Source organism: Rhinoderma darwinii, chromosome 2 (assembly GCF_050947455.1).
Source record: "Rhinoderma darwinii isolate aRhiDar2 chromosome 2, aRhiDar2.hap1, whole genome shotgun sequence".
Taxonomy (NCBI): domain Eukaryota; kingdom Metazoa; phylum Chordata; class Amphibia; order Anura; family Rhinodermatidae; genus Rhinoderma; species Rhinoderma darwinii.
Genome location: NC_134688.1, coordinates 455,347,718 through 455,364,550, shown reverse-complemented (window position 1 = coordinate 455,364,550; position 16,833 = coordinate 455,347,718). Strand labels below are relative to the sequence as shown.

The 16,833-nt window shown below is 45.5% G+C and overlaps 1 protein-coding gene across 1 annotated transcript; it reads right to left on the bottom strand.

The window, feature by feature from the left end:
* Positions 1-2,834: 2,834 nt before the first annotated feature.
* On the bottom strand, positions 2,835-6,915 carry LOC142741904 (uncharacterized). Its single transcript, XM_075851226.1, has 2 exons — positions 6,823-6,915; positions 2,835-6,275 (listed from the first exon to the last, which is right to left on the bottom strand). The coding sequence occupies exons 1-2, from the start codon at positions 6,913-6,915 to the stop codon at positions 3,279-3,281; spliced, it is 3,090 nt and encodes a 1,029-aa protein (XP_075707341.1). The 3' UTR covers positions 2,835-3,278.
* Positions 6,916-16,833: the final 9,918 nt, after the last annotated feature.

Below are 16,833 nucleotides of genomic sequence, written 5' to 3'. Positions count from 1 at the left end.
AATCTCCTGGTCAGAAGTGCCCTCTCACCACCATCAGAGACTGGCACTTTTCCTAGCAACAGTAGAAAATGCAAGACCTGTACCAACATATGGTCATCAAACACCATCCAGATACCAAACACGCAGCAGGACTATAAAATCACTGGCACGTTCTCCTGTACATCCCCCAATGTAGTTTACATGATCCTGTGTACAAGGGGCATCAATAAAGGAATCTACATTGGAGAAACAAAAACTACAACCCAGGATGAATCTTCACAGACATACAATAAAACAGGAGGTGGATACATCCGTGGGAAAACACTTCTCTGGACCTGATCACAGTTTGGCAGATTTAAAAGTCCTAATACTGAAGGGTCATTTTAAGAACGACAGAGAAACTAAAATTTGGGAATTCAAGCTGATGATAAAATTCCAGTCATTGACACAAGGCCTCAATCTAACACCTGGATTTATGAGCCACTACATGGACCCACGTCCCATCCCCCATCAGACTGACTCCAGATGTGCAACAGCCCGATGGGGATGAGGGAAAGTGCGGAGACCAATGTTGGGAGTTGTAGTTCTCACGGTGGCTGTAGTCCTCTCACACTCCTGCGGAGCTGGCACAGTGAAGGAGGGGGATCTGCATATGTATGGGTGGTAGTTGTTAATTCCCCCTGGGGCACACCCTGTGGTGCTGTCTCCTGGTGGATGGGATATGGGGTGCCCTTGTTGTTAGTGGGTGCAGTGCAGATTAACACGCAGGAGACGGTGATGTAACTTGGTATAATAATAACTCACAGTTTCTTTACTGGAAGATTGCAGGCTGCAGCTTGGTTCCACATAGAAGTTATTATCCAGATAGGGCAGGCGGGATGAGTCAGGCTGGGACAGTTTCCTATCTGCCAGCAGCAAAATGAACTTTCTTCTCTCTTGCTTTCCTTCTCTTTAAGCAGGTTTGTTTCCCTGTATTAATTTCTAGTTCAGGCCAGAAGCTTTCTGAACTAAATATGCTGTGAGGCCCAGTATTATATCAGCTCTCCTCACAGGCTGTCTTCTCTCGTTCCTCTCCTGGAACCGACTCCTCTACAACTTTCTGCTGCAAAGCCTCATGGGAACTGCCTCAGACCCTCCTCTCCAGCCACACCCTTTACAGGCTGGAAAAATAGATTGTAATGACAATTCTGCATCACTAGGTGGGCAGCATAACACAACATATAACATTATGTTCAATGCATTACAATGTAAACAATACTCCTCTATGGTAGTCAGGACACTACATACACCCCTGCTTTAACAAAAGCCGTCCTCGGCGTCTGCAACGATGGAGGAACTGCAACCCTAGGAATGGAAAAGTCAGGCACATATCAAGCATATATTAAAACAGTGCAATATATTACTTTCACGAAGAGTCTCATCAGTCCTTTAATGCACTAGAATAAGGAATATGGGCGACGACTCTTGTTAAATGTAAAGTTCCTGTATCAACTGTTGGGGAACAGGGATGTGGATTCCTCATATAAACTTGTGGGATACAAGAGTACTTAACCCAACCGGGACAGTGTCCAAAAGTTTGGCATGGAATAACTTGGGTAAATATAGCAAAGTCATTCAATGTTCAAGTAAAAGGTATGAGGTAGAGAAAATGTTCAATTCTATGATGAAACAGTTAGTCGAGATACCTGGCGGGTAATTTACCCCTGGTGCTCCTCTCTGGTCTTCTAATAGGTTCTTCCTCGAAGAAAGCTGGTTCTGGGTTCATCTGTTGCTCTGGGCTGGCTGAAGACCCTGGCTGTGATGTTATCTGAGTCTCAACTTGATCCGGAACACTTTTGTCAGGGACAATGAAGGAAATTAAAGGCCCAAAGAACCAATCCAAAGGAGAAAAATCAGGCATCTGTGTCTCTGGTGACGGTAAAAGTTTCTCAACAACAGGAGGTTTCTCAACGATTTCAGCCTCTGCAGGAACAAACTCTTTTTGACACAATTTAAGTCTGTTACGATGGACTACTTGAGGTGCTCGGCCTTCTTTCACTATTTCGTACACGGCTGTGTCAGGATATGGGATGGCTTTGATGGTGTACGGTTCTGTTTCCCACTTGGTGTCGTTTGCTCGTTCTGTGATTATTCTTGAGCCAAACATGATCACCAATCTTAAAAGGCTCGGCTCTAGCATGCAAGTCAAAGTCCATTTGTTGCTTCTTGCGGGCTTCCTCCATTCGACTTTCAACAATTTTGTTGGCATCAGCCAGACGTCTTTAGTGGTCACTCACCCAATCGGTTCGTGGCAACGGGTTGATGGCATCAGGCACTGACACATCCAGGTCTAAGTCAGCTGGTAATTTGCCCTGACGACCAAACATGAGGTAGTAGGGAGTGTACCCAGTGGAACAGTGTACAGTGTTGTTGTACATGTAAACTAACTCTGGTAGCAGGGTTGGCCAATTAGTCCTCCTGTGAGATGGCACAGTCCTCAGCATCTCTATAAGCGTCTTGTTCATCTTTTCACAGAGGCCATTGCCTTGTGGGTGGTAAGCTGTTGTACGGAGCTTCTGACAACTGTAGAGAGAACACAGTTCTTGGAATAGCTGAGATTCAAATGCTGACCCTCTGTCAGTCAGGATCTTCTCAGGACATCCATAGGGTAGTATGAAGTTTTTCCAAAAAACAGCGGCAGTGGTTTTGGCTGTCAAGTCTCGGACAGGTACTGCAACCACAAACTTGGTGTAGTGATCGATGATGGTCATTGCATATGTGTATCCAGATCTGCTAGGCTCAAATTTGACATGATCTATGGCCACGATCTCCAAAGGTTGGTGACTTACGATGGGATGTAATGGAGCCTTCTGATCATGTTTTTCCCCTCTGCTTAGAGCACAAGCTTGACACTCTCTACACCAATTCTCAATATCTTCACGCATTCCTACCCAATAGAAGCGTCTGCGGATTGTGGCTTCTGTTTTTTGTACACCGAAGTGTCCCGATCTGTCATGGTAGGCTTCTAGTACTGTTCTTGCATCTCGACGGGGTACTACTACTTGATGTAGACGGTCACCAGTGATGGGATCCAGAGTGCTGCGTAGCATCAGACCTTTTTTTATGAAGAGTCGTCTCCTCTGTCTCCAGAGACGGATTAATTCAGGGTCTACATTGCCACGACGAAGTCTCTCAGGTACTCTTCTACTGACGAGAAAATCTTGCAGCTCTCCCATCACCCGGCTCTCTGCTTGAAGTTTAATCCATTGCTCCTTCTCTTGGAGTGATTCTGAACTCTGTTGCTGGGAGCAAAGTCCTTTCTACATGATGGTGATTGTGTTCTGCTGGGTGAAGCGGGTGTAGAAGGATGGCATTTCTACTTCTTCCCAGTCTTCTTCATTCTGAGCAGGTACTTCATCGGTTGGCAGGCGGGATAATGCGTCCGCATTCTCATTGGACTTGCCGGTTCTGTACCTGACCACGAAGTCGTAGTTTGCAAGACGAGATGCCCACCTTTGCTCTAGGGCTCCCAGCCTGGCTGTGTTCAGATGTGCAAGGGGGTTGTTGTCTGTGTAGACTACGAATGGTGTTGCCGCGAGGTAGTCTTTGTACTTCTCGGTTACAGCCCACACTAACGCGAGGAACTCCAATTTGAACGAGCTGTAATTTTGGTCATTTCGTTCAGTCCCTTTAAGCCCTCGGCTGCCAAATGCTATTACCCGTTCTCTTCCCTCTTGCATTTGGGTCAGGATGGCTCCAAGACCTTTCTTGCTGGCATCCGTGTAGAGGCAGAAAGGTTGACTGTAGTCTGGATAACCAAGGATGGGTGGCTCAATCAGCTTCTGTTTCAGCAGCTGGAAGGCAATCTCTTGATCCTCAGTCCATTCAATAGGAATTGGTCTTTTCAGATGTTCCTTTGAGTGTCCTCTAAGAAGCTCTTGTAGAGGCTCTGCAATCTGGGCGAAATAGGGTATAAAGCGCCTGTAATAACCTGCGAATCCCAGGAAACTTCTCACCTCTTTTACTGTGGTGGGAGTAGGCCAATCCTTCACAACAGCAATCTTTTCTGGGTCAGGCATCACACCCTCAGAGCTAACAACGTGTCCCAAGTAGTTGACTTGTGGCTTCAGCAGATGGCACTTGGAGGGTTTCACCTTGAGACCATGCTTAATGAGAACCTGGAAGACCTCAGCCAGATGTTGTAGGTGGTCTTCATAGGACTTAGAGTAGATGATCACGTCATCCAAATACAGCAGAACAGTCTCAAAGTTCTTGTGGCCCAGACAGCGCTCCATCAACCTCTGAAAAGTTCCAGGTGCGTTACAGAGTCCAAAGGGCATGCAATTGAATTCAAATAGGCCCATGGGAGTGGTAAATGCTGTCTTCTCAATGTCTTCTGGGGCCATAGGTACCTGCCAGTACCCACTTGTCAAATCCAGGGTGGAGAAATAAGCAGCTTTTCCCAAAGCAGTCAAGGACTCTTCTATGCGTGGTAGAGGATAGGCATCTTTGTGGGTTATATTGTTAATTTTCCGGTAGTCTACGCAGAATCGCATCTTGCCATCTTTCTTTTTGACTAAGACAATAGGTGCAGCCCAAGGGCTGTGACTGTCCCGAATCACCTTGGCATCCTTCATTTCTTTTATCATCTTCTTGACAGGTTGGTACATAGTGGGTGGTATGGGCCGGTATCTCTCTTTAATTGGAGGATGAGAGCCAGTTGGGATATTGTGCTTCATTATGCTGGTCTTCCCGAAGTCCAGGGGATGTTTACTGAAGGCTTGATGGTATTCTCTTGAGACTTCCAATACTCCTTCAATTTGTTCAGCAGGCGTGGCAATATCCCCAACACAAATTTCTGACCACCATGGTGTAGAGGAATTCTCTTCTTGTGTACTCTGTATTTGAGTGGACTGTTGGGCAGCAACTGTTGAAACTTCCACAATGTCTTGGAATGTGACCTGTAATAACTGGGCAACAGAGTAGTATTTCTTTAATTCCACAGGGATGTCACTCAGATTCAAGAGGCGGATGGGTACCTTTCCGTGGGAAACGGTCACTAGACTTCTTGCAGCAAGCACCATAGGATGTTCTTCAAGATGGAGGGGTTCTACTAAGGCTTGGTAGTCTTGGCCTCGTATCCCTGGGCGAGCATGGCACCACAGCAGGGTTTCGGTACCGGGTTTCAGGATCACTGGACGGACATCTCTAATGCGGGCACAGCAGATCTCTCCTCTGACGTTGGCAAACTTCTGCTGAGCGCACAGCACACGAATAGTCTGTTGGATTACTTTCTGCGCAGAGTGTGAAGCTGTTGGCAGGGATCGGTGTAGGGCATCTAGCATTTCCCCATAACAATTCCTTAGGATGTTCATTCCGAGCACCACTGGAGGCATGTCTTCATCATGGACCTTTACTACGATCACACCTTGCTGTGTTAGGTTAGTCTCTCCCACTTGAACGGTGGGTTCCCAGTAACCTTGCAGGGGTACTGTCTGACCATTGCTTGCAATAACATTCAGCCAAACTTCTGGTGGCTGCATCAATAGGTCGCTGCTCCAGTATTTCTCAAACATGGCTTTCTGTATGGTGGTGACTTGCGAACCAGTGTCCAGCAGAGCTGTAAAGGGTACCCCATTAATGTGGATGGTGACTAATGGATGGGGCCCGACATACCTGGTCAGCCAATTTGGATCTTCTGGACCTAGTGTTCTTCCACCCGAGGGATGTTCTTTTGACCGCCAGCACTCTCTCTCCACATGACCACTTTTGTGGCAGTGTCTGCAGATGGGCCTTCCATGAGTATCAAACCTGTCTGTAGGCAATCTTCCAGATCTCCTGTAGTATCCCTTGCTCGCACTGTCAGTAGGGCGACTCCTATGCTGTGGGGACTCACACTCTGGCTGAGGACGCATCTCTAACTGTTCAAGCTTATGACACACCTTCTCCAAGCTCTTAGTCAGGATTGCGACTTGGTCCTTTAAATCAGCCACTGCATCTGGAATCTGTACTTGTGCACCCTGGGCAGCAAGGAGAGTATTTCCTGGAGACACAGGACACATGAGCTTAGCATCTCCATAACTGTCAGCAGGACACACAGCAAATTTGGTTGATTCTTGGTTGAGTTCTACCCCCAGGATTCTGATGGACAATTCTTTAAAATCCAGGAACGTACTTTCAGGATGTTGAGCAGACAGCATCTTTAGTTGACTTTTCACAGACTTTGTTTCAGCTCCTTCAATAAACTGCTCCCGCAGTGTGTTATCTGCATTCTGTGCTTCACGTGGGTCCACTTCTATAACGGCCCTCAGTGCCTCCTGTAGGGATAAAGCATAGTCTCTAAGGGACTCACCGGGCTGTTGTTTCTTGCTAAAGAAGCGCATTTTCAATTCTGATACCGTCCTGGTTTCAAAGGTGACCAGTAGTCTTTCAAGAATCTGTTCTACTGTCTTTCGTTCTGCATGAGGCCATGACTTTACCTCTCTCAATGCAGCGCCCCCTAGCTGGCCAATGAGAATTTCCACCTTCTGTTCTGTTGACACTGGATATAACCGGAACATAGCAAGCATTTTCCCTTTAAATTCTCTCAGGGTATGTGATTCACCTTTGTAGCGGGGGAGCCAGGGTGCTCCAAAATAATACGGCATGGTCAGCGGCATTATATGCCTGGTTGTGGGTGATCCACCTCGGCTGGGGGAGCCGTTATCGCTGTCGTCAGACATTTCTAATATAAATTCCTATTGTTGCCCCTAGCAACGAGATGCTCAGTAGCAGAATGTGTAGTAAGTCTCTTATTTGTGCTCACTGATGCGACAAGTTCATCTTTACTTGGGCTGAATTGTAAAAACTTTCAGCGGTACTCACTGTTTTGGAGCTGGAACCTCTTTCTCTGTCTTTTTGGAATATAAGCGGCCGCTGTGACTCAGATTCTGTACTTTTCAATATGGCGGCGCCCATCTACTTCCGGTGGTTGCGGCTGGTTTCTCCTTCCCCACTGCAACAGTAGGTAGGAACTTTGGTTCCACTGTAGTGGTCTGTAACATGAGGTTCCTTGCTGTTGCTGGGCAGATTCTCTGCTTTCCCGCCTTCAAGTGAGCGGGGGTGGAACTAAGAGCAATTGTGATGCAGCAAACAATTCAATGCAAACAGTCTCTAATGTCACTTTTGTTCTGCTAAACAATGATCAATTCAATGTAAAAGTCTCTAATCACATTCACTGTCAGTACAGCAATTTCCATCACAAGTTCCATAAGTAACACACAGTCATTCCAAGATGGCTGCTTAACCCCACATGTGCTGGTGATAATTTCTTGCAACAATAAAGTCTCTTTAGCAGGCACAGAGGTATATTTATCCTGTTCGTGACGCCAATTTATGTGCAACAGCCCGATGGGGATGAGGGAAAGTGCGGAGACCAATGTTGGGAGTTGTAGTTCTCACGGTGGCTGTAGTCCTCTCACACTCCTGCGGAGCTGGCACAGTGAAGGAGGGGGATCTGCATATGTATGGGTGGTAGTTGTTGATTCCCCCTGGGGCACACCCTGTGGTGCTGTCTCCTGGTGGATGGGATATGGGGTGCCCTTGTTGTTAGTGGGTGCAGTGCAGAGTAACACGCAGGAGACGGTGATGTAACTTGGTATAATAATAACTCACAGTTTCTTTACTGGAAGATTGCAGGCTGCAGCTCGGCTCCACATAGAAGTTATTATCCAGCTAGGGCAGGCGGGATGAGTCAGGCTGAGACAGTTTCCTATCTGCCAGCAGCAAAATGAACTTTCTTCTCTCTTGCTTTCCTTCTCTTTACGCAGGTTTGTTTCCCTGTATTAATTTCTAGTTCAGGCCAGAAGCTTTCTGAACTAAATATGCTGTGAGGCCCAGTATTATCTCAGCTCTCCTCACAGGCTGTCTACCCTCGTTCCTCTCCTGGAACCGACTCCTCTACAACTTTCCGCTGCAAAGCCTCATGGGAACTGCCTCAGACCCTCCTCTCCAGCCACACCCTTTACAGGCTGGAAAAATAGATTGTAATGACAATTCTGCATCACTAGGTGGCAGCATAACACAACATATAACATTATGTTCAATGCATTACAATGTAAACAATACTCCTCTATGGTAGTCAGGACACTACAGATGCCTTAGGGCCCATTCAAACTAACGTGAAACAACGCACACAAGCACACGGCCCCATTGATTTCAATGGGGCTGTTCACACATGCGAGAGTCCGTTGCGTGAAACTCACTGCATGTCCTATAAAGGTGTGTTTTAACGCACCTATGCGCCCATTGAAGTCAATGGGTGCATGAAAACCACGCACCGCACACAGATGCACATCCGTGTGCGGTGTGTGATTTACGTATCAATTCCTTTGAAAAAAAATATATAAAAGTGCTTTGCGGGCACATGAAAAACACATGCCACTCGCAAGGCACACTGATGCAATAACACAACACACACGGACATATTTACACACGTTTTTTACGCGCAGAAATCTGTCACGGTCATGTGAATGTAGCCTTAACTCCTAAGTCATCACCCCTATAACCTCCGTTTTATTGCCCGGCTTATCTTAATGATGTATCACCTCATGTACTAATTGTCGTTGTGTAACATCTAAATGTTGTGCTTTTTTTCTAAGTCGTTCATTTGTTACCTTGCCTGAAGAAGGGGCCTCTGTGCTCTGAAAGCTTCGTATATAATTTTTATGGTTAGCCAATAAAGGTATCATACCTACAACACTTTTGTCTTTTTTCAGACAAAAGTATTTACCATTGAAAAAGACCAGGGAGAAGACTGTGCCGGACTTTTGGACCATTTTCAACATTTCTACACCAGAAAACTGATATAGAAACGTTGTTAACATCTCCCACAGGTCTATTAAATTGCATTAAAAAGCAAATCATATAATGAAAGTATTAAAACAATACAGTTCGCAAAACAATGATCATCCTATTCATTACGTACAAGTCTGGTATCCTCATTAGAGCTATGAACTGGCGAAAAAATGAAAGTGGCGATTTCATGTAACGGGCGCATTTGTACAAAGAAGAAAACATTGAATTATACTCTTTGTTTTATCTTATTTCCCCAAATGCTAAAAAAAATATTTCTGTTCAACAGAAAAAAAATAGGGATGATATTGATGACGAAATCAAGGAGGTGCAGGACATCACATATGCTCCGGCAATAAAAGGGTTAATACTAAAACTAATTGTTGGTGTTTTTTTTTTAACTTTAGCTAAACAGTGACCTCTAGTGGCAGCATGCGATAACTTTTCACACAGTGTAATTTTTGTAGCAAAAAGGATATTTGCTCCAAGGGATGTGTCAGAAGTTGAGAGGGGCTGAGTCCCTTTCATTGGTCGCTAAAATTCAGGGGCTGCAGAGCTTTGCTGAGTTCTATACCCCTGTTGGCTCTCCCTTGGTTTCCTCGGAGAGTCAAAGAGACATGGAGCTCCCCCTACATTTTAGCGATTGGTGGGGGTCAAAGCACCTAGACCCCCATAATTACCACTTCTGACACGTCATAGAGAAATGACAGTGTCCCTTTAAACATACCATAAATGCAAACAAACTCATATTGTGTGAGCCCAGCTGCCACAACCAGGTCTACTTTCGAGAAGTGTTTCCAAGAAGCAGTGTATAAAATGGCGATCAAAGTGTGATGTGCAAACTTCTTTTTACATATGCCCCTTTCCATTTATATAGGGCACACCCCAACTTAACCTTTTAAATCACAAGCAGTGCATATATGACCCCCTTAATCACATCTCAAAATAAATATAGACCAGATCCCTAAACAACTCCAGATTCAGACACTTTAAAGAGGCTCTGTCACCACATTATAAGTGCCCTGTCTCATATATAAGGAGATCGGCGCTGTAATGTAGGTGACAGTAATGCTTTTTATTTAAAAACCCGATCTTTTTTCACAACGTTAGGAGTGATTTTGGTTTATGCTAATGAGCTCTCTTAAAGCCCAAGTGGGCGTACTTTTACTTTCGACCAAGTGGGCGTTGTACAGAGGAGTGCATGACGCTGACCAATCGGCATCATGCACTCCTCTCCATTCATTTACACTGCACTAGCGATATAGTGATATCAATATGTGCAGCCTCATACACAAACCACATGTGTACTCAGAATCCTGACACTTCTGAATCTTTTCTGTGAGATTTACAGCAACGGATACGAAATCTCGTTTACCTCGTAATCTCGCGAGATTTCGTATCCGTTGCCGGAATCTCACAGAAAAGAGTCAGAAGTGTCAGGATTCTGAGTACACATGACGTCCAGGCTGGATGGTCATGTGTATTCATTATCAGGACACTGTAGTAATGTTAGGGTTTGTGTATGAGGCTGCACATATTGATATCACTATATCGCTAGTGCAGTGTAAATGAATGGAGAGGAGTGCATGGGACGCGCGTGATTCGCGCAACAGCAGTCAAAAGGATGAATGAGAACAGAAAAGCACCACGTGCTTTTCTGTTTACAAACATCCAAATTAAGTGTCATAATGATGGCGGCTGCGCGAAAACCACGCAGCTGCACATCATATGATGCTGCCACACGGAGCTGTCAAGTGCCTTTTGCGCAGGCAAAACGCCGCGTTTTTTGCGTGCGCAAAAGGCACACGCTCGCGTGAATCCAGCCTAAATGCGTTAGGTCCACGGGACTGACAAATTCAGTTAATAGCGCTAGATACAGCTGCTCTGTATACAGGATACAGAGCAGCTGCATCTAAAAAAGTAAAAATAATTTTTAATAAAAAAGTATTAGTAAAGTTGCACCAAACAGACTCATACACATTTTTATTTAAAAAAATTGCCTTTCAGAGATGTACATAGCCTTTCAAGAAATTCAGACCTTAGACCCCACCCCTGACTAAATAGAGACCAAAGACCACACACCCTAAACAAATCCAGACCTCAGACCACACCTCTGAGCAAATAGAGAACATAGACCACACCCCTGATCAAATAGAGACCATGGACCACACCCCCTAAACAAATGCAGACCCCAGACCAGACTACAGATAGACTCACTTCTCCTCATTCCTGAAGCTTACAGTCCTCTTTACTGCCTGGCGCAACTGCAGACAACGTCGCAATGTTAGGCCTGGCGTCAGGACATCAGAACATTGTCTACAGTTGCACTTCGGTATGAAGAGGACTGCAGGAAGAAGATGTGAGCATTTATCATGAGGATAGGTAAAAAACATAGTCGGAAAGCCCCTTAAATAAAGGAATTGCCCATAGTAATTTAAAAGGGTTGTACATTATTAGAAAAGCATAGCTGCTTCCTTCCAAAAACAGCGCCACACCTGTACAAAGTTTTTGTGTGGTATTGCAGTCCACCCTTACGTTACTGGAGCTGAGCTGCAATACCAGACATAACCCATGGACCGGTGTGGCGCTGTTTCGGTAAAAATGCATATTTGTGTCAAATACTGTACAAGTCATTTAAATAAATAATCTTCATGTACAGATACTGACTTCATTATACAACCTGCAGGAAATGTGAATTAACTCTAACCACGTGTTAGTTTTTTCACACGTTAGGTTTTTTTTCACACCCCACAGTAGTCCCTGGAAAATGCTCTGTGGTTAACACTTCTTACGCCCTGACTATAGCATCCTGCCTGGCTCCACTCATCACACGTAAAAACATCACCGATACAAGGAAATTGCCTTCTTATGAAATGGGCCGTATAGTCTGTGAGGGTTCACACATTCAAACAGACTTAAAGAGCATCAGGCAAGTCGTAAGATCGGCCATATATAAGCAAATCAGAATATTTCCATTTCTCAACTTTTTGCTGCAGCCATTTTTGCAAAAGTCAGAACAGAAAGTGATGCCATACTGGTTGTCACTTTTGAATCAGCTTCTGGGCAACTGATGGCAAATTGTCCCTTTATTATTGAGAGAACGTACTGGCAAAATGACACTTCCCAAAGATAAAGTGACAATGACAACCAATATGGCAGCACTTCCTTTAGCAAAAATGGCCACCACAACTAAACAGAAATTTCTGGAGGGTAAAAAAATACAATTAACAAATTGTCTGCTGATCTCACATCGAAATTTACTAATATATGACCAAATTAAAATTTTAGGTTGAAGCCAGCCCTGTGATTGGCTGATCACCACAAGTTCTTCAAGGGCGGGTCAAGCTCCCTTGGTGACCGAGGCAAGGTATTACAAAGTTCGTCCCCCACCCTCGGTCCCTGATATTTAGCATGATAGTTGTAATTCACTTAATTGCCCAGTGTGCCCCCTTCCCACCAAACTCTAGGGTTCTAACCTATACTTACAATTTTACATACTTTTTTTGCGATCAAACTCCATCCCTTCCTCATATGTTCATTTCTTGAATAGGGTCAACCGGATTTCTGCAGCTTCATTCTGGCAGGGGAAGTGAATAACATTTTGTTACGTCCATGGCCGGGATCGTTAAGGGGTAAGTCAGAACGACGACCCCCGGCCATGGACGTAACAAAATGGACGCCTCTCTTTCCGGCGTACGCTCCCTCCAGGAAGACGCTGGCACTCTCTTCCGGGTCCTCAGACTGTGTCCTGCAGGGAGCGCGCGCCCGCGTGTTCACGGCCTTAAAGGGCCAGTACGCGTCCAGCTGCCTTACATCAATTATCAGCCCAAATGGCTGCTGGACTATAATAGGGGGCCCTGCCCACTGGTTCCTTGCCTGAGCATTGTTGTATACCCTAGTTTGTCTTGCTAAAGGTCTCCCAGTGTTTTCCAGTTCCCAGTGTTACCTGTTCCTGCTGCCTGAACCCGCACTTATGTCTAGAACGGGGTCCCTTAAATCCCGTTCTAACTCTTTGTGCTACAGCTGACTCATGTGATTCCGGACCATGAAGAAGAAAACAGCGTAGCTCGCTGAGCTATGCTGTTTCCATAACTACTATTTAGTTCTATGGGACTTATGGAAACAGCGTAGCTCAGCGAGCTATACTGTTTCCTTCTTCATGGTCAGGAATCACACGAGTGAGCCAGAGCACAGAGAGTTAGAACGTGGTTTATTGGTCCCGTTCTAGAGATAGGTGCAGGTCCCAGAGGTGGGACCCACATCAATCTGACATTTATGAATGTAAATGTGCATGGTGTGAAAACCCCTTTAAATCCAAACAAGTACATTGCTAACCCTGCTCCCTTTTTCCTTGTAGCATCGGCAAAGATCCTATCCTATACCATACCTCCCAACCGTCCCGGATCCGGTGGGACAGTCCCGGTTTCTCACCGCTGTCCCGCCGTCCCGGTCGGACTGCAAAATGTCCCGCTGTGTGCTGCATCAAAACAGCTGATCGCTGCTGGCTGCAGCAGCGATCAGAAGAAGGCAGGAGTCTTGCGGCGGTGTTCTCACTGGGATCGATGCCGGCCCGTGAGTGGACCAGTCCAGTCACCTGACATGTCACCTGACCTGTCATCTGACCTCACCGGTCAGGTGACTGGACTGGTCCACCCCCGGGCCGGCATCGACACCAGTGAGAACGCCGCTACAAGACTCCTGCCTTCTTCTGACGGTGAGTGACGTCAAAGCAGAGCGGAGAGTGGCAGCAGTAGGGCCGGCTACCTCTACCGCTCTCTGCTCTGGCGGCAATGTGGCACCTACAGGGGGACTGTGTGTGGAGCTATCTACTGGGGGGCTGTGTGTGGAGCAATCTACAGGGGGGCTGTGGGTGGCGCTATCTACTGGGGGGCTGTGTGTGGAGCAATCTACAGGGGGGCTGTATCTGGTGCTATGTACAGGGGGGCTGTATCTGGCGCTATGTACAGGGGAGCTGTTTGTGGCGCTATCTACAGGGGGGCTGTGTCTGGAGCTATCTACAGGGGGCTGTGTGTGGCGCTATGTACAGGGGGGCTGTATCTGGCGCTATGTACAGGGGGCTGTGTGTGGCGCTATCTACAGGGGGCGGTGTGTGGCGCTATCTACAGGGGGCTGTATCAGGTGCTATGTACAGGGGGGCTGTGTGTGGCACTATCTACAGACGGGCTGTATCTGGCGCTATGTACAGGGGGGCTGTTTGTGGCACTATTTACAGGGGGGCTGTGTCTGGAGCTATCTACAGGGGGCTGTGTGTGGCACTATGTACAGGGGGCTGTGTGTGGCGCTATGTACAGGGGGGCTGTATCTGGTGCTATGTACAGGGGGGCTGTGTGTGGAGCTATCTACACGGGGGCTGTGTGCGGCGCTATCTACAGGGGGCTGTGTCTGGCTCTATCTACAGGGGGGCTGTGTGTGGAGCTATATATAGGGGGGGCTGTATATGGCGCTATGTACAGGGGGGCTGTGTCTGGAGAAATCTACAGGGGGGGCTGTATCTGGAGCTATCTACAGGGGGGGCTGTGTCTGGTACTATGTACAGGGGGGCTGTGTGTGGAGCTATCTACAGGGGGGCTCTGCTGGATGATTTTTCCATTGACCGGTAGCAGAGTTACACAACTGGAAAAAAATCCCCATCATGTAACTCTGCTACCTGTCAATTGAAAAGTCAGCAACCACAGGGTCTCCCTCTTGACTTTCATTGTTCTCAGCCTTTTGGTTTGTCCTGCAGCTGCTGCCGCCGTGATGAGCAAATGTTATACCCAAGATAGGAAAAGTAACACAAAGACGACATAACCGGATCCATAATATCTGTGATATCCAGACAGTCTAGAGATCCGCAGTGACAATGTGCGCGTGTTATTTGCAGAAGGATCTGGCCGTGATTTGCTGTGCTTGTGTGGGATATTGGGCGTGGTTAGGGGGCGTGGCTTAAAATGTCCCTCTTTTCCGAATTCAAAAGTTGGGAGGTATGCCTATACTGACAAGGACTTTGAGGAGAAGAAACTGCACACACTGTATATATATGTATATACAGTAAAACCTCTTTGCATTGAAAAGTGGTCTTCTAGGGGGGGTGGTCTTCTCAAAGAAAATGGCCAGAATTCATAGTATCTGATCGATCTGGAAATCGGTCACAGGAAATCTGGTCTGGATAAGAAAATGGTCTTTTCAAGGAGGTGGCCTTCTGGAGAGGTTTTACTATATGTGAACAGGAACCAATGGGAGTGGAAAGAAGCAGCCGGCAGTAGTGAGAGCAGTTGTTGTACTCACCTTACACATCGAGCATTGACCCTACGAATGCTAATTCCAGCCAAAGTAGTTGTTTTTTTAAGTTAACATTTTTCTGTGTCATATTCAGTGCGCCATTTTCATTTTTACATGTATTTTTTATATCGAATTATATATATGTATAGAATTAATCTACATAAATAGTTGAGCAACGTTATAAATATTTTACATAACTTGTACTAATCCTGAGGTCTGTTCACATTGTGTCATGGTTTCCGATATAATGAAAATCATAACGGCGGTGTAATTTCTGTCACAAGGCGGACACCAACGGACTCCACTGACTACAAAGGAGGTTGTCGGGTTCCAACATGGTGTCCTATATTTTGACAGAAGAATAGCGCTGCATGTTTATACCGCACGGTGAATGTCCTAAAGAAAAATTCTGAAAAAACTATGGCAGAATTGTTATTTTTTTCCCATTAACCACCTAATTTTTTTAAATAAAACCTAATCAATTAATTGTGTGTAGCCCAAAATAGTACCATTGTAAAAATATAACTTGTACTGCCCTCATAAACCTACATCAACAGAAAAAGAAAAAAGTTATGGATTTCTGAATGTGGCGATGCAAAAAAATATATATTTTTCTAGGAAGAATGCGAAAAGTAATTAAATATATAAACAAAAATTATGCTTATATAAAACTGGCGTAAAGGTAGAGACCCGTAGAATAAAAAATAAAATGTTATTTGTACCTTACAAAGAACGGCGTAAAAAAACGAAAAAAAAAAACAATGGCGGAATTGCTGTTTTTTTTCTCCCTCTCCCAAACCAATTAATAAAAGTTAGCCAATAAATTATAGGTACCCAAATGGTACCACAGAAAAATATAACTCGTCCCGCAAAAATCAAGTCCTCACACGGAAACGACAATGAAAAAATAAATGGCTCTCGCAAGGCGGGGATGAAGAAACTAATAAAATCTGCGTTTCCTGAAGGCTAAAATAGGCCGTATGCTCAAGGGGTTAAAAAGCAAATTCTATGTTTATAAATATATATATATATATTCTATTTTCTTTATTTTTACTAGGACATTGAATGGAGCGGCGGGCGGTTGAGCATTTGCACTGCCACGCTATTCAAAGTCTATGGGAATGGCGGCAGCGTTTGCCTTTTTCCGTCATTGTCAGACATTGAATGGAGCAGGGGCCGCATTCTCCATTAAAAGGGTTGCCCAGTCCTAAGAAATTAATGGCCTATCCTCGGGATAGGCCATCCATATCTGATCGGTCTGGGTTTGACTCCTGTCATCCCCGCCGATCAGCTGCTTTGAACGGGCTTCATTTCCTTGTGAGCAGTAAAGGAAATATAGGGGAAGCAGAACTCGCACGAGCGCTGCAGCCCCTTCAAAACAGCTGATTGGCGGAGGTGTCGGGTGTCAAACCCGGACCAATTAGATATTGTGGATAGGCCATCAATTTTTTAGGACTGGAAAAACCCTTTAAAGCTTTTTCTCACTGCGTGGGGTGCAGTGAAGGAACATCTGGGGGTTCGGGATCCCTGTTTTTGCCATCGGTGGGAGTCCCAGCGGTGTTTTTTACTGTGGGAAGTACATTATTTTTGGGCTTCTCTATGTTTATGTCTGTTATCTAGAATCCTCATTCCACATTAGTTCTATTGCTTGGGGAAGTTTTTCTTATTGATAACGTAGGGAAAGTAAATCCAATAGACAGTGACAATGTTTTCTCTGCAGGAACTCATTTGGAAAAGGGTCAATCACGTTTATATCATAAA